Below are 25,933 nucleotides of genomic sequence, written 5' to 3'. Positions count from 1 at the left end.
GACAAGCATGACTGTTTATTTATTAACAAAATATCCTGGTAGCACTATTTTTGTTCTAGGAAGACAAATCTTTAAGGACAATTAAAATCCATCATGAAAGTGATCTTTTCTCGATGTTGATACTTTTATCCTCATTTTGTGTTAGTTTTGAAAGCGAGGATTTTAGTATCTAGTTGTTAGAAAACTCTTTTATGTAATAACAGAATTCTAAATAAAAACTAAAATAAAATAAGCAGTATGGAGAACTTCTTAAATATAAGATGAGCTTCATATCAAATATAACAGACATACAAAACATCTCTCTTGTTTGTATTGTTAGATCAAGCACACTCATAAAGTTATATCCGAAGAAAATTGCTATCATCGGAATAACAAGAAATCTTGGAATATTTAGAAGTTCGTTAACTTCTTTATTGGTCGTTTCAATTCCGAATTTTTCAACCAGCAAGTGGATTCGCATGTATTTCAACTTGGTTTATTCGTACTTCTTCTAGCGGGCGAAAATTTTTTTCGTTTACTTGAAGCTTCTCTAAATCATCCAAAACTTCCCACCCATCAATTACTCTAAAATAAATGATTTATAATTAACAAAATATAAATTCAGAACAGAACGACAGATAACTGGCACAAATGCAATTATCTATCTATCTATCTATACATATATATATATATACATATATATATATATATATATATATATATATATATATATATATATATATATATATATATATATACATATATATATATATATATATATATATATATATATATATATATATATATATATATATGTATATGTATATAATGCTTGGGAGTAATACTTACTTGCCAAATATCGTGTACTTCATGTCAAGATGAGGTTGTTTTGCATACACAATGAAGAATTGACTACCATTTGTGTCTAAACCGCTGTTGGCCATTGACACTATACCTCGTGCGCTATGCTAAAAGATCGGACTTACAAAAATCTTCTAAATATATCATCACCAGGTTTAAGTATGACTTACTTATTCCAATTGTTTAAGTTGTAGTTGTCCTAAAAACCATTCTTCCAGAATGGTTTTTAGGACAGTTGTAGTTGTCCTAAAAACCATTCTTCCAGAATGGTTTTTAGGACAACTACAATTTAAAAAACCAAAATGACGTTAAAAAAGTGCAAAAAACAGGGCATACACGTAAAAAAGATTGCATCAAATAACCTGTTGGTTAATTAGCATTGTGGTTAATAGCTTATCAGTAAGTGTCTTTTGCAATTTTTATAAAAGTATGCCGTATTTGTTGCGCTTTTTTAACCGTGATTTTCCTCCGTCCCTAAAAATAACTTTTTTCAAGTTTTTTTCAAGTTTTTAAAAGTACAAAAGGGTTAAGTTAATTAGTGTTTTTGGTGTTTTATGTAATTGAAAGAACCACTTGTATTGGGTTATTACAACTACATACAAGCATACTTTAATTTAGAATGCAACCTAAATATTTAGAAGCATCAAGTGAAGGCAACATACTTTTAAATGAGGCACAATTTCATCTTTGAACTTATCTCCCCAAATGCTTTTCCCTCCTTTTCCAGTGCCTGTATAAAATTGAGTTAAAGATCATTTATTTCAAATTATAGAATATTTTTTTAAAAAAAGTACGTTCTAAAAGGTGCGGCAGCGATTCGTGGACTAATTTCTAGAGAAAGTTTGCATGACTTGAAAAGATCGGAATTTTGTTGTGTTTTTTTGTATTTTTGTTGACGCCTAACAATCTGGTTTTGACAAAAAAAAAAAAAAAAAAGTGAACAAAAAATGGTTTTAATTTTTTTAAGAAAGGAAGTAAAAAGTGTTAAATTTGATCCGCGCGAGTTTATAAAAAATATCTGGAAAAATATATTTTGTAAGTAAATAAAAATATCTGGATTGTGTAAAATACATTTTGTAAGTAAAAAAAACGTGGTACTGCTGAAAGGGGTTAGATACCAACTTTTGTGAGCAAAAAATATCTTAGAATAATTTAAGAAGCTAATTAAAAATCATACCATACCCATTTGAGGACTGCTAAATTGTTTGATAAAAATACTGTGAAAAGGACTCTTAAGTCTCTTTGGAAGGTCAGGTTGTCAGGCCTACTAGCCAACTTTTGACAGGAAGACTCAAAGCTCTCAGATTAGAGCGATCAAAAAAGTTCTTAAATCGTTTAAAGAGTTATGGTCCATCAATAGTCATAATCTTATCATATGAGAAGATATTTACTGTAGATAGCGTCATCAATACAAGAAATGATCGATTTATTGTTCAGAGAGGTGACGATCAATGATGCTTGGTTTTGTTACTTCAAAAAGTGAAAGAAGTCCACCCATCAATATTAAAGAGAAAAAGGGACTAGAGGTTTATCAGTCTTCTGAAAAAGCATCCGGTACCTTGGCTCAAGAAGACCTGACGCTATTTATGTGTTCCAACAGGATGAAGTTCCGAGCCATATGTCCAAAAAAGATTTTAAAAGACAACACGCCCAATATTTGGCCCAAAGACTTTAAGCCTTTCTGTAGCCCAGTTAACTGGCCATTTGATTACATAATCTAGGGTTATGTAAAGAGTGAGGTAAGCAAAAAGGCCCTCTCTGGTCTCAGGTGTATCGAGTCATTCATTATAAGAGCTTCTAGGTCTAGGGCTTATCCTGAGTCAATACTTGTCATAACTTCAGTCCACGTCTAGAGGGTGTCATGCCTTCAGTCCACTTCTAGAGGGTGTCATGACTTCAGTCCACGTCTAGAGGGTGACATGCCTTCAGTCCACGTCTAGAGGTGTCATGACTTCAGTCCACATCTAGAGGATGTCATGCATTCAGTCTACGTCTAAAGGGTGTTATTGAAAAAAAAAAAAGAGATCTATTCTCTAATCGAATCTTAAAGTAGGCTAAACATTTATCAAAACTTTTTTTATAAATATTACTTAGACTTTTGGATTTAATATTTTGTTAGTCTTGCCATAAGAAAAAATCTGCGAATCGCTTCTGCACCCTGTAACGTAAGATAAACAAAAAAGTGCTTCATAAAAACAATGAGCCGCTTTAAAACCTGTTGGATCCCCTGTCTGTACCATGAAACCTTTTATATTTCTATAAAAATAATAAACACGAAAAATAAATTTTGATAGTGAACTAAATTAATATGTAAAAAATAACTCTACTTGAAAGCATTTAAAAATGTAAAGATAAGTTTGTAAAAACACCTTTTTTCATAAATAACCAACCAAAAACCAACCAACAAAAGCATTTGAAAAGCGAGCAAAATATTAATACCTATGAAAGACACACCCATTGTAGTAGCCACTTGCGCATAAAGCAAGAAAATTCTATTGAACGAACAAAATTTATTAGGATTTACATTTTTATTTTTTTAAATGTTTGGGCGTTATGTTGAGAGAAACATACACATGAATACTTTCACCTCACAAGTCTTCGGTGCGTCTTCGCAAAACAATTCAATTTTTAAATTTCCATAATCTGTTTTTAAGGTGACAGCCTACAAAAAATAGGTAAAAAAAAAAGTTATATACCGTATACTTAATCAGGGCGCAGCCAAGTTTTTAGAGAAAATGCAATTAATATTTGTTCTTACCTTGTGAGATGTAAAAATGATTGACAAAAATTGTTCATAGAAAACAACGCAAATAGTGACTTTTAATTAAAGTTATATCTTAAAAACTTTAAAAAGGGTATTGAAAATACCTACCATATTTTCCGTGGAATGTTTTAGATTTTTTCAACCTGCACATTTCCAATAAATATTTAAATAAGCATTAAAACATTAAGGAGTTCATGTGATAAAAACACTTATTTTAATTTTACGAACAAAATACAAAATGAAGTACATTAATCCTCCATTTTTTGCTCTTTAGTTAAAACAATTCAAACTATTTTTAAGGAAAAAAAAAAAAAGAAAGTGTTACAGGTAATAAAATTAGAAGAGTAACAGAAATCTTCATAAAAAATGATACTTATAATATAGATTTATTTAAATATTGTATTCCATGGTGGTTCGTTAAATTAATTTTCAATAGCAAATAAAAAAATCTCTTTTTTACTAAGTAATTAAAGTTAATTAAAAAAACATTTGTAAAACTTTTAATTTATAAAACTTTTAATTTATAAAACTTTTAATTTACAAAACTTCTGCAGATTAAGAGACAGATAAAACAAGACATTAAAAAAAAATTCCTTTTTTGTTTTTGGATTATTCATTTTAAATAATGGTTTTTTAAAGAATTATTTTTTACAAAAAAACTTAAAGCTATAAAACAATCTTTTACTAAAATTTATTCTTTATAAAGGCGATAACAATAAACATATTTTCAACAGCAATATATGAAAGATAGTAAAAGAGTATTTCTTCCGAATAACACTAAATTTAACAGTAATTTTATTATGGAATTCTTAGGTAAAAGTCCTAACTCAACGACGTGAAATGATCACAAAAGCAAATGACACAGGCGAGCTCAGGTAGACAAATCTTGTGGAAGATATGACCTAAATGAAATAAAATCTTGTGGAAGATATGACCTAAATGAGATAAAAACAGTTACCAATGACTTTAACATTGATTACAGATCATCAGCAGCAGCCATTTTAAAATTTAAATGGTTAGAGATCCTTTTTGGAACTTTGTTTATGAAATACAGTTTGTTCAAATAAAATTAACTAAATCAAGTGAATTTCATTAAATCTATAAATATCAATTCTTGTTTTGAGTGACACTAAGAAACCTTACCACAAGGAAACAGTAATAAACCTCCGTTCACAGTACTTGACGTCTTAATAGATAATGGCAATGTGCATACTGGGCAAGTTGAACTAAAAATATAAAAATATGATTAAAATTCAGGATTTAAAAATCGTCAATACCATTATATTAAATTGCTTAAAACAAACAATTTTTTAAAAATTGAATATGAACAACATACAGTATGGAATTTCAAGCACTTAATATTTTTACAACCTGGCGTTAATATCTTTTTTTAAAAAAGACTTACTCTGACAGATTGATATTTCGTCCCCACATACTATCTAAAAAAAGTAATAAAGAGGTTCTATTGCAAAAAAAACTACAAGGTCTACAAAAAATAAACAATTCATAATACTCTTGAAATAAATAATTCATTTAATGCATAAAACAAACAATGAAACATTCTTTTGAAACCTTTTATTAAAATAAAAACTGAGGTTCACTGAAATTACTTCTACCTGATTCATCGATGATTAGATCAGCAGTAAATATTCCAGTAAAGTCAGATTTAATTCCAAGTAACTCTTTATTTTTTATATTCTCTAACTAAAAAAAAATTGTTTTGAATCAATAGAAAAGACTTTATGTGAAAAAAACACACACACAAATACTCACTTGAGAGTGTACAATATTTCTTTTATCAGACCATAGTCTACTGCTAGCCAGCTGAAGTAACTTCTCAATCACAGTTCTAAAATAAGAAAAGCAATTTTTCATTGAAAGTTTAACACAAAAAATTTACCAATCATTTAAATATCAATTTACAATCACATACTTCTGTTGATTTTCGAAATTTAGGGCTTGCAATAAAGAAGTGTAAAGATGTAGCGGGACATCAATAGAGAACTTTTTTATAAATTGTAACACAGTAGAACTACCCACAGTGCAAGCTGCTTTGCGAATCACCTTATCAAGACTTAATGTGACGCAACAACCATTAAGTGGTTTGCATTTATGATCTTCAGATTTGGTTTGTTTTGAGTATTCAGATAACAGAAAGGACCATAACTCAGTTGTAAGACTCAAACATCCTTCACAGAAAAGCAAAACAGAACATAAATTCAAAAAAAATGACCACACTTTCCAAAATAAATTTTATTTCCTAAGAATAAATTTAGCATAAAAGAAAAACAGTTAAAAATTGATGCTTCCTTAGGTACATAATTTTATTTCCTAATAAAAAATGTAGCATAAAAGAAAAACAGTTAAAAGTTGACACTTCCTTAGGTCCATAAATTTACTAAAAAAAAGTTTAGTTTTGTTTTACTAAAGAAAAATTTAATTTTGTTTTGTTAAAAACAAATTTCAATATGAATTTTGAATGCACCAGGTATCATTTTAAAAAAATTCCAGTACCATTTTCTATTATGTACATAAAGATTTCTTCATCTTGTAGCTGTACTAACAAGCTGATAGCATCATTTAGATTGTTTAACCAAACTAACAACTTAAGATATCCATTCCAGTACCTAATTTAGAGCAGACACAAGGTAAGCAACATTAAAAAAAAAGCACTAAGTGTTTTTTTAAATGTAACTTTCAAATTACAGTGTTACTCACTTACAATAGGTTACAGATTTTAAAGTTAGAACATTAGAAATAAAAGTTAAATACCCATTTTTTAAACATAGCTTGCTCATGCTTTGAAGTAATGAGTGACTTATCTGATCGTTCTTAAGCTGATCCAGATAACAAAATAAGGGGAGTAGTATCTTCTGATATTTCCATTCTATAGAATTGGACATTGGTCTAGGTTTGCCACATTTACAAAACAAGTTTGATTTTAATGGCTGACTGCTCAGTGAGTTTACAAGTGAACAAAACAGAAAAAGTGGATGAAGTTTTGGTATACTTGACGAGTAAAAGATACTTTCAGAATACAGCAAAAACTTGTGTGAAGCTTCATTTATATAACCAGTATTATATAAAAGTGAGACCTCCCAGTGTGTAAGATGTTTTTCTTCAATGTAAAGTGGTATGAGGTGAGGAGAAATCTTATGGAGCCTAAAATGATTATCCTATTTTTTTTATCATTCTTTAAACAGTTTTAAAATAGATATATTAAATAAACATACATGTGTGTGCATGCATATGTATGTATATACACATACATGTACATGTATTATACATATACATATATGTATTTAAGATATTTACATATATGTAAATATATTACATACATACATACATACATACATACATACATACATACATACATACATACATACATACATACATACATACATACATACATACATACATACATACATACATACATACATACATACATACATAAGAGTGTTTACATGTTTTACCTAGATACATTTCCAAGGAAATCTTCTACTGAACTTTTTAAAACCACATCAGCATTTACTTGATTTTTTGTTAATGATTTTGAAAGGTTGCTTTGCTTGTAAAGCTCTAAATGAAAAAGAAAGGCACTTCTAGTCGCTAAAAGGTGCAAACTAGTTCTAGTTTAATTCTTGGTCATAAAATAAAGAGATGTGAAAAAATATTAGAATTTCAAAATTGGAATTATACTCAATGATGGACCTTATTTTTATATTTTAGGTACTTGCATACCTTTTAAATGAACCATACATGCACACCATGATCTCCAACGACAACCACCTTTCCATAACAACAGTGAGTACATTCTTTCAAAGTTTAAAATAGGAAAATACCTTAAGATAAAGCAAGCTCTATATTTATCTATTATACAAGAAGCACAATCTGTCGTATCATCAGACAAAAAGCTTTCACACAAACAGGAATTTTTCTTAAGTTCTTTGTTTTCACCAAAAAAACATTCTTTTCCAAAAGCTGAATCATTCCCAGTGGAAACTAACATCCTTAAACATAAAGACTCATATACACCATTATTTGTACTACTGTCATCTAGTAGAGCAAAACTTTCTTTTGATGCATTTTTTTTTTGCGCTCTGTCATCTTTCATATTTAGTATTGATTTTGTTTCTAGTTGCATGTTTTTTCGCATTGCATCAAAATCCATTACAAAATTGAGTAGAGCAAATTCATATATTTGTAGCGTTTGACACTTTTCAGGAAAGATACTTGTTTCCAAACAAAGCATTGCTACGTTTGATATTTCGCTATAACCAGCTGAAAGCTGTTTAAAGAGAAGAAATCTACTTTCAACATCTACAAAAGATAGTATAACATGACTCATTGCGTCTTTTATTTTTTGATCAACCATCTTGAACACTTCTTCTTGGAACTCTGTTGTGACAGAAGCCAATTCTTTTGACCAAGAAGTTAACACTTTTTTCACAATATTTGAGTTATACAAAATTTTTGTGTCACGAAAATTGTTACTAAAAAATTAAAAAGCATGTTTCTATGACCAGAATAACCTTGGGTAATTCTGATCATACAAACATTTTTCAATTATTTAAATAATTTGAACTATTTCAATATTTAGTTACAACGCACTCTAAATTTGAGTTTTTTTAATAAGAACAACTTTTTTCTCTGTCCACTTTTTAGGTAGGAACTTTTTGTAATCCAAAAAAACATTTGAATAAATAAGGTCTTTAAAAGTAAAAAAAACTTATAAAGAGTTTGAATTTTTTTTTTTTTTTTGATGAAAAAATATTTTTGAAATTTTTTTTTTACATTTATTAAAAAAATTTTAAAAGAAAAGTTAAACTGCTGAAATACCAGGTACCTTGTATTAGCGGTGATGCTTAAGAGCTTATTGATTATCTGCAATGAATTATGGGGTAGCGTTAAAAAATTAAACTCTTTTTCAGTTCCAATTTCAGAAATTAAATTTTCATAATTTGATCCACTTGAGTTAATAGTGCCATCAAAACTACCGAAGGGTGTGTTTTCCACAGATGAACTCTAAGCAATAAAAAATTTACTAAAAAATTTTAAATCAATATAACAGAGTAATATAATATACTAAACTACATAATACAAGAAATCATAACATTTTTTGCTTGCTTAAAAAATCACTATTTTTTGTAACCAATCAAAACGATTTTTTCATAGTAAATAAAGTTTTGTATAAAAAAAATGTAAGTAAAGTTTTTTCGGCTCCATACTCTGTTAAGCAGGCTTAATAAAAAAACATCCTCTGTCATGAGTAAAACAACTTTCAATAAACTTATACTTACTTCTGTGCAGTCTGTAGTGCTTCTTGCTTGTTCAAAATCTTTTGAAGGTTTAGTAGCAGGTAAATTTGCTAGTATAAAAGAAAGGATTACAATTTATAGTTATTATAATATTTAAATCATTGAATTCAAAAATGAAATATCAACCATATCCAATATTGATAAAAGTTTTATAAATAGGAAAATCTAAAAATAGAACTTTTTCATATTATCTCTAATAAAATCAACTTTCAAAATTATTTCACAACTTGAATAAATTTTCTTCATGTATTAAATCACCAGTAGATTAGGTTGTTAAGCTAAAAACTTTTACACTTTGTTAAACAAAAATAAAGAAAAAGAAACCAATTCATAGTTATAACAGACAGAAAAAAAGTATAAAAAAACATTAGTATTATTCTAAATGAAAACTTTTGTGACCTTTCATTTCTAAATTTTATAAAACTATGATACATAAACATTACTAACCGACATCAACGATTTTGGTTTTTTTCTTTCTCTGACCTCTAAAGATATTAGGATATTAGAGGTCACACCATAAGATGTCGTAAAACTTAAAAGATTATTTTTCAGCCCAAGTAAAAATTACTACCAACCGTGCCCTATGGTAATCAACAATTTGTGCATGTGCAGCTTCTCTTCCAGTAGAAGAAATGTTTGGCATAGAGTGATGCTCTGGTATTTGATTATGCATTTCTTTAGGTATGTTTTCTTCACTTTTTGTTGATGAATTGGAAGCAGTATTGCTTCGAGATAGAGTTGGTGAGGAAGGGACACTTTTTGTTTTTTGGTAGTTTTTATTTAATGATTTATTTAAATGCACACCTTCTGCTTTTAAGGCTTCATACAAAGCTTCCTTCATAAATCCTAAAAAGGTTAGAAAGAAAACAGTCAAAAAAATTTATACTCAAATGCAGACAAAAGAGTTTTAAATCAAAAATTTATAAATTTTACACTAATGAAAATTAACACATTAAACTTACCAGAGCTAACAACTTTTTTTACAAGTTTATTTGTTGCCTTCTCCATAAAACTATCTAACGCAATAAACCTTGATAAACCAATTCCACTGCTCCCTTCACTACTCTTGTTAGATTGTATGTCATCATAATCTTCCACATCACCTATTGGAGAAGTAGCGTCATTGCGATTCATTTTCTCTTGTATCTCAGCACATACCTGAGCATGTCTTTTCTCAAAATCCTCTACAAATTGCCTAAATTCGTCTTGCAAACATCCCTGATTAAAGCAAAAAAATTTTCACTCCTAAAAAAAGGTTTTAAGTCCCTAATCTACCCAACAGTTATACAGCAAATAAATGTGAGAATTCTTTACCCAGTACAATCAATCAACAACTCTCAACCAATGAACTATCCAAAATATCTTTTTACAGTAATATTAGACAGTGAGAAAATACCTTTTCTGCCTGAAGTTGATTGAGCACTTCATAAAAATCAATAGAAAGAAATGATTCAACACTCATGAGAATTTCTTCTTTACATTTACATGCAATCTAAAAATAATTTTGTTTTTCATTTTATAGATAATAAATATTCCATGACATATATTAGACAATTACATACAATATGGAAAAAAAAAGCAATTTTTAGAACTAACTTTTTTTTAAACACAAACTGTTTTAGTACCTCTGCAACTTTTTTCCATTCTTGGAGATCAAAAAAGGTCTTGAGAAAGAGTTTAGTAGAAAGGAGCTGAATTTCTGTAATAATGCAATTTGAATGAAGAAAGTAGATGCAGCTGTTAAATGATGCCACACTTATTATTTCTAGAGATAAAAAATTCTAGCTTTAGAAGCTTTTTTATGCCGAGAAAATTTAAAAAAGTTTGTTTAAGAATAAAAACGATAAAGTTGAACATAATAAAAAGGCAGAAGCAGTTTTTTCTCATTTCTTTTGTATTTTAAAAAGTAGCTTTTGTTCAAAAAAAATATTTCAAGAAAATATTGTTAATGAAAGTTTCTATTGAAACACTGCATATGTGGGTTTATGATTAAGTTACATTCTATATTAAACTTAACTGGTTAATTGAGTTCAGTGAAATGTTCAACTTGATAAAGAACTCACCTTTTACTTGATCATTCCATGCAAAAACCTTCCTTTTGAAAGGTTCAAATAAGTAAATGCCATTTACAGACCAGGTTAGCAGATATTTATTCCTAAAACAAAAATATGATTTCAACTGATAACTGCTATTAGAACCTAATTCAAGTTTGTTCTATTTAAATATATAACATTATTTTATTTAAATATATTTATATATTTAAACTTGAATTTGCATGTTGGTGACTTGTTAATGTATAATTCCATTTGAATAATTTAGAATAAAAGTTACGAATCACATTCTTGTTGTCTTCTAAAATTTATTTATTACATTTCTTGCTTTACCATCTTATGCAAAATTATGATAAGGAGAAATAATATCTCATGCCTATTACATATATCATTTCTCCTCAAGCAAGAACAATTGGAGATTGAGTTGGAGAAAGAGAATTGTTGACTGACAAACTATTATTAATCAAATTCAAAGCAAGTATCATTGAATTCTATAAAACATTCTCTTTTCATAATCAGCCCCATTTTTATCAAGACTCAGATCATACCCATGAAGAAAAAAGCAGCCAAAAAAAGAATTTTGAATTCACTTGAAATCTATTTAACTCATTTCTCATGTGGATTTTTAACAATGTAAAAAGTTTTGTGTAAAAAGTTAATTTTATGTTTTATAAAGTTTTATTTTGTGTGATTTGTTTTAACTTCAACTGCTTGTTTTAACAATAAAACAAGAAGTCATAAAGTAATCAAATTTAAGACTGCGAGAAACAGCATATGAGCCCTATTAATAACCATACAGTTATGTAGATTAAGTACAGACTGACATGTGTTTAACTACCAGCTTTATAAGGATATCTTTTTAAGTTTTAATTAGTTAAAAATAACCTTTGCCTTTACTGTAAGGTTAGTCACTCTTATTTTGATCTAATTCATGTCCTATAGGGTGGCCTAAAACAAATATATATATATTTTTAATTTCAAAGAACTCTCTACTAGTTCCTATTCTATAGCCTCTAAAAGACCTCCAAATTTTTTTTAGGGCTGTATGATGACTAGAAGCAATCTCCAATGTACACAGTTGCACTTAAAACAACACTATTTACTCTGTAAAAGCACAATGTTTTTATAAGAGATAAGTATTATACCATTATCTATCTTTTTTATATAAAAAAAGATCACAAGTGCCCCCACTGCCGCTACTACTATTTGTTATTCACCCTTGACTGCTGTATAATTTCTAACTGATTATTTCAAATTTCAGAAAATGGGTAGAACAGCTAAAAAAAGGAAGATAATGGTACAGAAGAAACACACCAAAAGTTATTGAAAAGTTGCAGTAATTTTACCTGGTGAAGTATCTACTGAGGGAATTACCTAAAAGACAGCTTCTATCCAGTGATGTAATTTTAAGATACTATGAATTTATCCTCTGTAAATCACAAGTTAAGTACACACCCAGTTCAACTAGTGTTGGTTGCAATTTGAAATCAAAATCCAAGGATCCTGTTTGTGAAAATAGTGTATATACAGTTCCAGAAAGCCTCTACTTGATATTAGGGGTAAGAAAATTTGGGCTAAGCTGGATTTGGCAAGAAATTTGTGATTTCTGGGTGCAACATCAAGACCAAATTCATCAAACTTTATTTAAAATACAAGAAATTGATGAAATTGTCTTCTCTAAACTGGGACAGCAGTCCTGGTAAGCAGTCCAAATTAAAGGGAGATTTTCTCACAGAATCTTATCAACATTTTAACATCTCTACTAAGAACTTTGAAAAGGATAACCTTGCCTATAGAATGAGAACTGATGATGCCAAGCTGGAAGATATAAAGTAGGTCCATCAAATAATACTACAAGGTGGCCCAAATGTATCTCACTCGTGTCTTGAAATAAAAACTCATAAAGTTTTTTCCGAATGAAATTTAATCTGCTTTCATAATCATAATAAAACAAAGTCTTGAGCATGTTTATAACCTGTATAATAACCAATATTTTTATGAACCACTAAGAAGCCCAAAATTCTACAACAAAAACTTTTTCACAAGTTTCAGATATATTGAGCAGGTATGTTCTCCCATTCATTTTTAATCCTGGAAATTATCAAATAATGCTATTTTGAGCAATATGAGTTTTACCAGATTTTAAAGAGACTCTTTTAAATATTTACAGGGGTATATATTAAACTCTCACCTTAGTTTGGTCATCTTCCTAAACAACAAATATAACTTAATCTATACATATGTTAAGAGATTTAAATTTTTTTATAGGTTCTATAAAGATTAGAAGTTGGAAAGGAAAAGTTACATGGAAAAAAGGGTCAATGGAAACTACAATAGGAGAGTATTGGACACGAAAAAGAAAGAAAACAAGCTAGTTAAGTTGAGAGATAAGGAATTGGAGAAACAGAGAGAATTAAAGGAAATCAGTGATGTTTTAATGTCACATAACTCCATGACAGAAGAGGTTGAATTCATCAGTGAGGAAGAAAAGAAAATGACAAACACCCTCAGCTGTAGGAGTTTATTGTAGGGATCAAAAACATATCTGTTGCTAATTATGATGTGGAAAGGAACATTTAGCTCATTCAAGATTTTATTGCAGAGATGAAGATCATCTTCAAAACATCGTTTTTGTAGTTAAAAAGTTCAGAGAAAAATTGCCAAAAGTATGACCAAAAAGGAGGTTGGAAATTGTTGAGAAATTTATGTTTTTTGTTTAATTTTTCACCAAAATAAAATTTTTGATTTGCTAACAAATATGTTTTTGTATTACTTATATTTTCAGATTTATAAATGTAAATAATAAGCTTAAATAGTGGCAAATAACAATTGGAGATTATTTATACACATCTTATTGTTTTTTTATTTCCAAATGAAAAAAAATCCACAATTAAAACTGGTGTTTTCTATTAAGTATGAACTTAACACTGAAACCATAAACTCAAATTTTACATCTTTAACTTCCAGTTATAACAGAACCCTAAAACATTTAATTCTTAACAGCAAAATAACTTTCTGCAGTGATCATAGCCTAAGATCTTCCTAAGAGAAAAGGTATTGATCTTACCAGTTGACCCCATACCTCCCATTTTCTGTACCCTCTAAACATTATGGTCTAATTGTTTCTTTAAATGCTCAAAATGATAAAAACTAAAAACTATTTGGAGTATTCAATTTTCATAATAAAAAGATAACATAAAATGGAGAACTTACATAATTTGTTGGAGATAAGGAAAATTGAAACTCTGAGAGTTTGCTGCAGAACAACTTGATTCTGGTAATTTAACAGCACTGTGAGAAAAAATTTAAAAAATTCAAAAAAATATTTTAAAGACCTGATAAAAAATGCATAAATCAAAATACATATATCATAAATGATGCATTACACATTACTATCCCTTTTTTGTTGCTGTAATATTTTCTAGTCAAATATTATAACTAAAGCCGGAAAAATTTTATTTTGAGGGTTAAAATATTTTTACAAGATGCAGAGTTAAACTTTATTGTGAAGTTGGAGAAAAAAAATTTTATTCCAATTTCACAAAAGTTTTAAAAATATTTCCAAATGCAGAAAGCAAAAAAGTTGAATAATATAGCACTAAGGAATTTATCAAGATAATAGATTTTAATTAAGCAGGTGGTGTTAAATGTTTCATTGGACTTGGAAGCAAAGAATATTGCAGAAAAAAAAAATAAACACCAAAGAATAAAGGAAAGACAGGAAAAACAAGTAAAGTAGAATAAGAAAGCTACTGTTTCAATGAAAAAAATCTGATACTAGCAATAATAACAAAACATTTCCAATCCACAAAAGAGCAATATCTCCAAACTGTAAAAAAAACTAATTATAGATAAATAAGAGAAAAACTAATAATAGATATTTATAAAGAAAGACTAATTATAGATAATTATAGATAATTCATAAATAAAGAATAATTATATGAAAGTGTGTATGGCTATGAACAGAATATAGGGCGAGTATAATGTAAACATAATAGAAATGCATTTTCTCCAACTTACCTTGAAAAATACAAAATGAAATGATATTTAGGTAGAATAGTTAAACCAAAAATTTTTCCTCTTTTTTTTTTTTTTTTTTTGAAAAGTTAAGCAGCTAAGTGTTTAAATGATGTTAATTGATGAAAAAATTTGCATTAAGTGTTCAATTAACTTTTTTGCTTTTGGCGAATAATCTGCTAAACTTGATAAAATAACTCATTAGCATACTGCATAGTGTTTATCTTACTTTTCTTTTCAATGTTTCAATGTATTTGCTTTCTAGTGACTTTTTATATTTGTGTGTGCATGTGTGCACATGTGTATGTTGTATATAATTTGTATTTTTAGTGAAACAATAACATATAATAACAACTGAATCAAAATCAAGTCTCGGATAACTGAAAAATAGTTAAAATTGGGAACTGATTTGGTAAGCAAGTTTAATAAACAGCTAAATGTGGCCCATGCAGATTATGACAGATTTATAAAAACTCAACAAGATGCTGATTAGCAAGTATTACCAGCAAAAGACTAGAAAAGCTATTTTATCAGAAAAACACCCTACTCAAACTTAAACTAAACAAAACAAAAAGATAGCACCAAACCACAGAGTGTTTTGATAATGCATTAAGTGGTAGTCTTGATTGTACAAAAACTACATTGGTACAAGCTAAGCACATTGTTGTGCCAGTCCTCAAAGGCATGACACTATCTGCAAGCTTAATATACAGAGTGTGTAAAATAATTAGGAAATCAAGAGCCCAAAGCATTCAAGAAATTTTTGTGCCAAATACTAATTGCCAATTTTGACAGTAAAACTCCATTATATGGAAACCTGATTGACAGAATGCTAATTATTATATCAGGTCTAAATATTGAAAAACTATTGGCTATTCCTAAACTTTTCATGGGTACTAATGGGCTTATGGGAAACTCAGTTATTGATGCATTACAAGAATGAAAAGTTTTTCCAGATTGACTGCAGATTTTTTGTTTTTGGACACAAATTAACACTGGTGTTCACAATGGTGCTATTACTATCATTCAGCAGGCCTATGACAAATGTTTACTGTTTTTAACATGCAGATGTCATTTCCTTGAAATTATTTTGGCTGACGTGTTAGACCAGCTTTTCCAGTCTTCAGGACCACAGACTGGAATATTCAGTTAATTCAAAGAGCATTAGATACTTATTGACCTGTACAATTAAGTATACAGTGCAATTAAGACTCCTGAAATTGAAGTTAAATCTGAACTTACAGTTGCTGAATGGGTATGGGCAACATATATTTAAAACTCTTACAGTTGCTGAAAGTGGAGCCAGGTGAATGTAAGTTATTTCAAAATTCCTTTGGAATTAATTCTCCAAAAACATTCAATCAAGGAAGGATTACCTGGAGCTCATCAGACTGACATTAATCACACTAGATGAAAATGATGATGCTATTCATTTCAGCCCTCCAGGTGCTTATTATTGTACTAGGTGGACAGCAAAAAGAGTATACTATGTTAAAATCTGTTTGTTCCATAGATAATTCAAACTTACAGCAAATAAACTACAGGTCCTTAATCATATCTCTCTTTTCATTAATGTCATTCATGTGAAAGTTTGACTTAAAGCTCCAAACAGTTTTGATGCTCAGTACAATAATCTTTGTCTACTCCATACTCTGGAGTAGACAAAGATTATTGTACTGAGTCTTATGGTACTGTTGACAAACAGGTAGTAAATATTGCAATTAAGAAAATGAGAAGACAGATAATAACTGAGTGAAGATTTGACTGGAGTTGCATTATTTTCTGCTCTGAAGATACCAGTAATGAAAACTGATCTCAAGAGTTGATTTAAAATTTGTTGCACACTTTCAGGAAAAGACTTAGTCAGATTTTGTCACACAAAGATCAATAAATCTATTCACTGCTCTTAATATTGATCCAATTTTTCTTACTTATAATCCAGCCACATGAGACTTCTGTCCTGTCTATCTCAATGCCAAGTAAAAAATAACAAGCATGAGTCACCAATATCTGTGCTGAGCATGATGTTTAGCTAGCAAAAGACTTCAATAATCTACTAACACTTGATGGTGATTTTAATATAATGAGCTGAATAATTTCAGTAAATAAATGCTCATTAAAATCTTTTGTAAAAATTTTCTCCTTTTTTTTTAAAAAAATTGTACTTTTTTACTAAAATTCTGTTCTCCCCCTTTTTTTTCTAAGTTGTACTTTTTCAATAAACAAACTTTTTTTTTTTTAGTTTTAAAAACATGATTTTACTTTATCAGTATGGGTATTAACCTCCCCAAATATAAGGTAGTTTGAAAATCCTATTTTTATTTCTGGTTATATAGTATCTAAACAATATGAGACTGCTGTGAAAAATTTGTAATAAAAAGGTACTGCTACTACAACAAAATAACAGTATTTACATATCAAAAACTGTTAAGAGTTAATAAAAACAAGAGAAAAAATCAATCATAGCAAATAATGGCATTTTACTACCTAAAAATTGTAAAATATCAATATTGAGTTATTCTTTTTTCTATAAAGTGGTCTTTGCTTTACACAAAAACAAATTCATCATAAAAGGTATTTGCAAAAAAGCAACATAAAAACTTTTAGGAGAGAATCACAAATGTTAAAAAAAAAAACAAATCATTAAAGCATTTAAACATAACTTATCTCTTAATGTAGAACGTGGTATAAAATATGGTGAAATACTTTATATATGATACCTTGATGTAATAATTGGAGTAGGAGGTATGTTCAACAACTCTTTAAACTGGTGAGTTGCTATGACTTGCCCAGCTGTATTAACCTATTAATAGATGATAGACTATTTTATACACATTAATACTAATTTTTACACAATAAGATGGAAATAATTGTCTCAAATCTTAAATGGAAAATCCTCTCATTTGTGAGGCTTGATGAAAGAAGTACCTAGTTGAAATAAGAAGGCAATCTGATGAGAGAAAGCGGTCTACCAGAGCCATTTTTAAAAACCTAAAACAACCATAACTTGTCTAAAATTCTGATACTTGCCTATGTCCATTTCAAACATACTTTGATGTTATGAATTGTGTAAACATTTCAATAACAAATAATATGCCAAAAATGATACTAATGCTTCAGAAAATATTATATCAGTTCTTAAATTATTAGATGACACCACAAAATTAGCACATTTGTTAATTTTTGATTTTAATTTCAAAATTTTCTTCTTAATTATAAGATTACTGTTATTTTCATGTTTACTAATTATAAAAAAAATAGATTTATTTGATTTTATTATTTTATTCATAATCACAGCTGAAACATTTTTCACACCATTTGTTTTATATTGAATACTTTTTTAAATTTTAAATTCAAAATACTTTTCAACAATTTTAAATTTTAAATTCAAAATAACTTTTCAACAATTTTAAATTTTGAATTCAAAATATTTTTTAACAATTTATTCTATGTGAATGATGTGATGGATAAAAGTATTCACTAGGATTATTGTGCACTTCTTAAAAGTGATTTGTGGAGCAATACAACATTTTTTACTAGCACTATTTAATAAGTCACTCAATTTTATATTAATTGTGAAATTAACTTGAATAAAATAATATAATCATATTTGAGAAGGCTGCATCAATGTAATTGGATACTGCTACAAAAGCAACACTTTCTGAAACATCTGTTTGGCTTATTGGCCATCTGCTCTCAAGCATTACTTAGGGTTGAACTTTTAACAACTTTTTAATTTTACAAGGCTCAAGAATTGCAGTTCTCTTTCAATAGCATCTTCATTACTCATATGTTGAATGAGATGACAACTTACTACCAAAAAAAACAACAAATAAACACTTTAGGATAAGTGTAAAAAATGAATTTCCCCAAGATTGTTAAAATGGCACACTGTGCCTGTCACTACTTCAGGACCATTCAGTGATCTAAGATTACTCCAAGATCTTGGAGAGTGTAGTAAAATGATTCCAAACATTGCTGAAATAGCATCAAAAGCAGTTCAAAGTCAACTATTCAACTTTGTTCTAGTTGTAATTTGTTTAGCACAGGTTTCTGTAAAAAAACTTTGCTTAGTTAAAAATTTAATGCATTTATTGTTTACAGTTTATTTAATTTTATTTAACATCACCAATTGAGAAGGTGGGTAATAAAAAATTCAAATATATATTTATTCTTGCCACCCTATGGATTATTGTAATTTTTTATTGTATGTATTTATACTTTGACACCAATTTTTTTAAAAAACTGTCAAACATAAACAAAGCATAAAAAACAAAAAACTTTGAATTCTCTTAGAACATTAAAGTGTTGGTTGTTACTAATTTTTTAATAAGGATTCACACATGACAAACCCAATATTTGTCAGAACTCATATAAGCTATTAAAATAGATAATTTAAAAGAAAGAAAAAAATAATTAAAGTTATAATCCATGTTTCATGGAAGTATCTTTTTTTATTTATCTATTTTTATTTTATCAAAAAGAAGTCTTAAGTTATAATAAACTTTCAATTATTCTCTTTTTCTGTTAAAAAAAAAAAGACACATTGTAGTATTAAGACAGAAGTCTCCCCCTCTCCCTTTGTCTCTTCCTGAAGTTAATTAAGGGAGAAAGGGAGAAACGGAAAGGGAAAGTTTAGTTAAAAATAGTTCAACAAAAATATTTCTTAATCAAAAAAATTTTAAGATTTAAATGCCATCAATTTGATTTAGTTAAAAAAAAACTCATGGATAAAATCTTTTAAGTTATTTAGAAATACATCAAAATGAAATTTTTATCTTGCCTCCCATAGTCGACAACCTGGCCTTGCAGAGTATATTACAACTTCAGAGCCATCCAGAATGTTTAGAAAACAGCAACCATATATTCCATCCCTTAATAAGTAAAATACCTTTTCAACTCTTAAATACACAAAGTAATGAGAAAATCAAAAAGAACAGATTTTGTACTAATATTGTATTTGGAATTTAAAAAGATTGAAATGATAAAAAAAAACTCACCGAGCTTTTTTTCCTATTTGATGAAACTGACCTCTTAATAAAAGAAAATTTTATTGAATTTAGTTTATTTTGGTTAATTTGGTGAAACGTGATTTACAGAAAAAAAGAGATTAGAATATTACAGCAATAACTAATGAAGCTCTTATATTTTATATTTATATTAAAAACAACAACATATATTTAAAACTCTTATATTTAAAATAACAACAGCAATCACAGAAATAACTAAAATTGATTCAAAATATTCATATGAAAAACTTACAGGTCTATAGAGTAGATTAATGCTTTTGTAGTAACTGAAATAAGAAGTTTGTCACAAGATACATCCTAAAATATAAATTGTATGTGTCAAAAAATATATATAGTTATTTTCTAATAAACCTCTAGATCAAGAATCTTACCAGTTGTACAATGGGATCTCCAGATTTATAAATTGTTTCCAATCTTGATAAAAAAGCCTGAAAAATAAATGTTCAAGGTGGTAAACGTTTTTATAAGTATTTTGAAAAGTTTTTTTTGAAAATCTCTCTTTATAGTAAAGTTTATAAGATGTAGTGTTTAAAGCTCTATTACATACCTTATATTTGAGACTTTTGCTGTAAAAGATCAATATTAAGAGCAGTAAATCTATTCAATTTATTGATCTTTGAGTGACAAAATCTGACAAATATACTTACGTTTGAGCCAACATTAAAACATACAACTATGCCAGAGTGAGTCCCAATAAACAATCGAGAATTATCACACCAACACAAAGCAGAAATTTTTTCACCAATTAACTCCTTAATTTCTCTGAAGACCTCAAAATAATAAAAGCACATTTTACAGCAAAAATTTTTGTTAAAATCTAATGATATTTAAGTGGTCACACTCATAAGCAAATTATAAAAGTGATTTGTACCAAATATCACACTGAAATACCATATCAAACTGAAACCAAATATCAAACTAAAACACCATATCAAACTGAAATTTAAATTGTTTTGCAACCTATCATTAAACTGCAATTTTAAATTTTTTCATTTTAGTTATTTCAATTAGTTTAACAAGTAAAGTATTTAAAACTAAAATATTTTACTTTCACATCTTGATTTGAATGATCTCCGCTAACAGAAGGTATTTCCCAGCAAGTAATAACACCTGAGCTATAAATGGCAAAAAAACAAATAATAACAAATTAAATAATCATACTAATTAGTCATATACTACTGTGATCAAAAAGTAAGGTGAATTTTTAATTTAAACTTCCCGCCTTATTCGAATCGTCCAATCTTTTTTATTTTTAAGTTGGTAGGAATGTCATTAACATTTGCGCCAAATTACATGTCAAACTCATAATTATTTTTTTTTGTTTACGCTTGTTTCTGAAGTACCAAAAGTGCATAAGGCGATTTTCACGATGTCTAATTTTGTTGAGCAAAGAAGTGCTATTAAATTTTGTTTGCGGAATGATATTTCTGCTGCTGAAATGTATCGAATGTTGCAAAAGGCCTTCGGTGAAGAGACTATGTCTTAAAAAAATGTTTACAAGTGGTACAAAGACTTCAAAGAAGGCCGAGAACGTGTTGATGACTTGGAATGCTCCGGACGACCATCGACTTCGATTGATGATCGCCACATCAACAAAATCAAAGAATTGGTGCTTGCAAATCGTCGGTTAACCATTCGAGACCTTGTTGACATGGTTGGAATATCATTTGGGTCGGTGCAAGCGATTTTGAAGGATCATTTGGGCCTCAGAAGACTCAAATCACGTTTGGTGCTGAAATTTCTCAATTTCTTTGAAAAAGAGCGTCGCGTTAAAACGTGTGAAGCAATGCTTTCTGACTATCAAGACGTCTACAAACAAATTATTACTGGCGATGAGACTTGGGTCTACGCATACGACCCTGAAACAACCGACCAATCGAGTGAATACCGTGAAAAAGGCGAGCCGAGACCGAAGCAACCACATCAAAGTCGCTCAAAAATCAAGGTCATGTTGACTGTTTTCTTTGAATATTGTGGTGTCGTGCACTACGAATTCCTTCCAACTGGCCAAACTGTCAACAAGGAATATTATTTAAGCGTTATGCGACGTTTGCGTGAAGCTATTCGCAAAAAGAGACCGGAATTATGGGCCAATAACTCTTGGATTTTGCACCACGATAATGCGCCTTCGCACACAGCATTGGTTCTTCGTGAGTTTTTCGCCAAAAACTCTACCCATGTTGCTCCACAACCACCGTATTCGCCCGACTTAGCACCGTGTGACTTCTGACTGTTCCCAAAGCTCAAGAGACCACTCCGGGGAAATCGTTTTGAGTCCATTGAAGAGATCCAACGTGAATCGGCACGCGCATTGAAGGCTATCCTTACCGAGGACTTTTTGGCATGCTTCGAAGACTGGAAAAAACGTTGGCAAAAGTGCATTGGGGCAGGGGGGGGATTATTTTGAGGGGGACGATACAGATTTGGAATAAATAAAGATTTTTCATTTTATAAAAAAATTCACCTTTTTGATCACAGTAGTAAATTCAAATTCAATCAATTTTAAAATTAATTTTAAAAATGTAGTTTGTAATGTTACAAAGACTAGTTTTCTATAAACAACAATTAAAAATTTTGTGAATTATAAATTTTGTTATAAAATGCATCTGTAACAATGATCAGTATAAAATTACTTTTGTTTTCTAAATTACCCTGTTTCCTTAAAAAAGTGTTAAAGTAATGCAATAGTTATGCCTACAATTTAATGTGGTAATCAAAGTTGAAGGAAAAATTTCAAAATTTTAAGGTCAAAGACTTAATGTAAAACATTTATTGAAAAAAATTATTGTCCATTTCTAACTGATCTTGCGTTAATTAATTTTTTCATAGTCAAATTTAATTGGGTAAATCAGCTTGCCACAGCCGGTCCTCTTGTGGCAAGCTAATTTTCTTTTTTTTTTGAGAATTTATATGTATTTATGTCTTTTACCCAACTTAGGTTATTTTAATTAAAATTAGCTATGATAAACAAATTGACAATTCAAATTTTAAAAAATAGAGAATAGATAATTTGACAATACATAATTTTGAATGAAATAAATCAAACTAGTTATTTTTATCTTGTAAATTATTCTTGTACTTAAGCATTCCAATGCTAGTATCATAAATATGTTGCAGACTTAAGCGCCAAGTCCACAGGGGCAACAGGGGCAGTGGCCTCCCAGGAAATTTATGCACGAGGGCAAGAGTATCTATTCCCCCACCCCCACCCCCATGATAGACCGTGATAATATATTATTAGTTTAATGCTGCAGCTTGTACAAGCACCAGCAATTGTGAATTGCACACTTTGATGGCCTTTTCAAGTATCAATGCAAGTTTCATAAAATCTGTCCTCCAAACAAGCTTCAGTACTGTCTGATTCAGGCTACTAGAAAATCAACCCGTAAATTTCCTGGTTGACAAATGTATAAATGCCTTAATTATGTTTTGACACAGATTCTTTTATATATTTATATGTATTATTCTTTTACATTCACAAAGTAAGCTTTTTCTGAACATTCTTGTTTGTGTCTTTTTACAACTTTTATCAGTGATGAACTTATTCGCCATGTAAAGGACTAAAGACGATTAAATTGCAGCTCGCAGTCAGGAGTAAAAATAGATGTTCTTATATCAAACATATCTTATTTATTTTCAACCTGTATGAAAAATGAAATCAATTTTCTCTTTTTTTTTTTGCATTTCAAACAGATCATAGCCTCTTGTGTTCTTATTGAAGTTAGCGATCATCCATAAATGATGTCAGTAGACTAATGAAGGGGGAAGAGGGGGGAGGAGGAGGAGGAAGTTTTCGCCTCCTAGTATTTCTGTTTTCCCCCTTGCTCATAATCAAAAGTTGGCGCCTATGGTTGCAGACACTAAGAAAAGCATACCGATCAACAACAGCCAAGATCTTTCCATCAGAAGAAAACTTTAAATGAGTAACTGGTGAAACCTTTACAAAACAAAAAACCTTTTTAAAATATAAATTTTTATATAATATAAATTTTTATATACAATATAAAGTTATATATATATATATATTTAATATAAATTTATATATAAATTTTTATTATATAAATTTTTAACAAAAAAGTGAATCATAGGTTTACTTTGTTTGTTATAAAAAGTTTTAGATCAGAAGTTTGTCGATCAAACATATAAGTGGTTCCAGTACTTGCACCAATGCAAATAAAATCACTTGACACTTCAACACATCCATACTAAAATCATTTAAAAAGCTGTGTTAATTTATTTTAGGTAAAAACTGAAAGGACACATTCAAAACTGACACATATATAAAAAAATTCATAAATATATTCAGAGAAACAAAAAATATAAGTAACTAACAATTTATTTTAACTATGCATAACTTAACTAACAATTTATTTTAATTATGCATATACAACTTCTTTAAAACTTATTTTCTAAGGAAAATAATTATATAAACAAAAAGGATTATTAAAATGAATAAGTAATATTTTGAATCTACTTTAATTTAATTTTGGAACATTAATTCAAAGTAGATTCAACCATCTAATTCAAGCAATTTCAATGTAACTTATTTTATTTTACTTTACTTATTGACAGCCATACACAAATCCAACATTTTTAAATTATTCTTATTAACAAATCTACTACTCTGTGCAAGACCCCTACATTAAAATGCTTTAATAAAAGAAACTTTTTTATTTTGTAACAAAATATTTAACAAAAATTAAATGTTTTATTGTTGTTGTGTTTTGCAATAAGATAGTAATTGTTAATAAAAAGTAGTATTACAGCCTTCAAATCAATATTTTTCAAAATTCATTTATATAAAAATGACATAAGGATGTGCTCCTAGTTAATTATTTTAGATTTTAGGCTATTGGTTGATATGACATTCTTGTTGGGGAGCTTATGCTACATTTGTTGCCTTCTACAAATGTAAAAAAAAATTTTTGAGTGTTAATTATTTACTTCTCAAACTTCTATAAAGCTTTAAATCTAATTTCAAAACAAAATGAAGGTAGCAACAATATGATGATGATGATGATGATGATGATGATGATGATGATGATGATGATGATGATGATGATGATGATGATGATGACACTATCCTAAAGGAATATGAGAATAGGAAGCATTGCATCTAAAAACGTGTCACAGATGTGTTATATATACATATGAGTTCAACGGTTTTGCTTTAGATATCCTAAACATACACATACTTTTCTGTAAGTTAACTCCTGCAAATTGAAATGAGTTTACTCACACCAAAGGGCATTCCATTTATGCAAAACTATTGATGTGCTGTATTAAAATTGGCATGTACATTTGATGCATTACAGTTAAACATTTTTAAAAACATTTTTTATATGTGAAAAACTTGAAAATCTAAATAATTCTGTGAGTATACTTATACACTATCTAATTTTAAAATTTTGAAGGAAGCAAGTACTTTTAACATAGCTGTTTTAAAGCTGATCCCTAGCTATTTAAGTTCAGAATTAGAGTAACTGAAGAAAATTTAATACTTTAACTTCGTGTGGTATAGATACATGATTATGGTATACATAATGAAATTTTTGTGAAGTCTGTAGGCAACAATAAGCTTTAATGGTATTTACTTAAAAAGTATAAACTGATAATTTACCTGGACTCTAGGAGTTTTTTTCATAAAATTATATATTTTGATCAAAGGGTTTACAGAAGATAAAATCACGTCGTGGGCCATTTCGCCCAATTGAAATAAATAGCTTTCACTTTTGGTTTTAAAACATGCATTCATGTTTTAAAACCAAAAGATTGATGTCATATACCGATAAAAAGCCAAAAATAATTTTATCGGACTCCGATTACCCGAACGGGTATTACCCGAAAACGTCGAAAAGTTCGGGTAGTTAAAATTTTTCAACTACCCGAACAACAAAATTTGATATGTTTCCT

General features: G+C 28.8%; 2 protein-coding genes and 1 pseudogene across 5 annotated transcripts; 1 reads left to right on the top strand and 2 right to left on the bottom strand.

The window, feature by feature from the left end:
• Positions 1 to 229: 229 nt before the first annotated feature.
• On the bottom strand, positions 230 to 3,852 carry LOC149883189 (peptidyl-prolyl cis-trans isomerase-like 3). The gene is made up of 7 exons (XM_090065491.1): positions 3,713 to 3,852; positions 3,428 to 3,502; positions 3,280 to 3,332; positions 3,056 to 3,096; positions 1,503 to 1,570; positions 829 to 947; positions 230 to 564 (listed from the first exon to the last, which is right to left on the bottom strand). The coding sequence occupies exons 1-7, from the start codon at positions 3,713 to 3,715 to the stop codon at positions 438 to 440; spliced, it is 486 nt and encodes a 161-aa protein (XP_089921617.1). The 5' UTR covers positions 3,716 to 3,852; the 3' UTR covers positions 230 to 437.
• A 421-nt stretch (positions 3,853 to 4,273) lies between these two features.
• Positions 4,274 to 25,889, bottom strand: LOC145181829 (uncharacterized). 4 transcript variants are annotated; one of them, XM_090065488.1, is made up of 29 exons: positions 25,641 to 25,889; positions 24,115 to 24,225; positions 23,896 to 23,957; positions 21,069 to 21,135; positions 20,668 to 20,790; positions 20,392 to 20,448; positions 20,253 to 20,317; positions 19,991 to 20,023; positions 19,774 to 19,864; positions 17,711 to 17,793; positions 14,187 to 14,264; positions 10,986 to 11,077; positions 10,548 to 10,687; positions 10,319 to 10,414; positions 9,885 to 10,140; positions 9,498 to 9,768; positions 9,370 to 9,407; positions 8,905 to 8,972; positions 8,451 to 8,629; positions 7,346 to 8,097; positions 7,078 to 7,183; positions 6,377 to 6,766; positions 6,119 to 6,231; positions 5,538 to 5,793; positions 5,378 to 5,453; positions 5,221 to 5,308; positions 5,010 to 5,043; positions 4,748 to 4,830; positions 4,274 to 4,539 (listed from the first exon to the last, which is right to left on the bottom strand). In XM_090065488.1, exons 1-29 carry the CDS (start codon positions 25,773 to 25,775, stop codon positions 4,427 to 4,429), a joined length of 4,056 nt encoding a protein of 1,351 aa, XP_089921614.1. In that variant the 5' UTR covers positions 25,776 to 25,889; the 3' UTR covers positions 4,274 to 4,426. The 4 variants fall into 4 exon arrangements, with proteins under 4 accessions (XP_089921614.1, XP_089921613.1, XP_089921615.1 ...); XM_090065487.1 differs by having other exon boundaries at positions 4,274 to 4,506; positions 25,641 to 25,864; XM_090065489.1 differs by lacking the exon at positions 5,221 to 5,308 and having other exon boundaries at positions 4,274 to 4,506; positions 25,641 to 25,864.
• On the top strand, positions 12,238 to 13,766 carry LOC149883188 (uncharacterized; annotated as a pseudogene).
• Positions 25,890 to 25,933: the final 44 nt, after the last annotated feature.

Source organism: Hydra viridissima, unplaced genomic scaffold (assembly GCF_058129835.1).
Source record: "Hydra viridissima isolate aposymbiotic clone 2 unplaced genomic scaffold, HvirCarnegie_v1 scaffold_10, whole genome shotgun sequence".
Classification (NCBI taxonomy): Eukaryota; Metazoa; Cnidaria; class Hydrozoa; order Anthoathecata; family Hydridae; genus Hydra; species Hydra viridissima.
Note: the sequence above shows the minus strand (reverse complement) of the source record. Positions and strands in the feature narration are given on the sequence as shown.

Excerpts from the sequence above, each read along its gene's own strand:
- LOC149883189 (XM_090065491.1), bottom strand. Across the intron at positions 3,333-3,427 it reads ACGCACCGAAGACTTGTGAG|AATTTTCTTGCTTTATGCGC; the intron begins GTGAAAGTATTC and ends TTCGTTCAATAG. Across the intron at positions 3,097-3,279 it reads AATGGGTGTGTCTTTCATAG|AAATATAAAAGGTTTCATGG; the intron begins GTATTAATATTT and ends TTATTTTTATAG.
- LOC145181829 (XM_090065488.1), bottom strand. The coding sequence starts at position 25,775 with ATGAATGCATGTTTTAAAACCAAAAGTGAAAGCTATTTATTTCAATTG. Across the intron at positions 5,794-6,118 it reads TATGTACATAATAGAAAATG|GATGTTTGAGTCTTACAACT; the intron begins GTACTGGAATTT and ends TTTTCTGTGAAG. Across the intron at positions 5,454-5,537 it reads AATTTCGAAAATCAACAGAA|AACTGTGATTGAGAAGTTAC; the intron begins GTATGTGATTGT and ends TTCTTATTTTAG.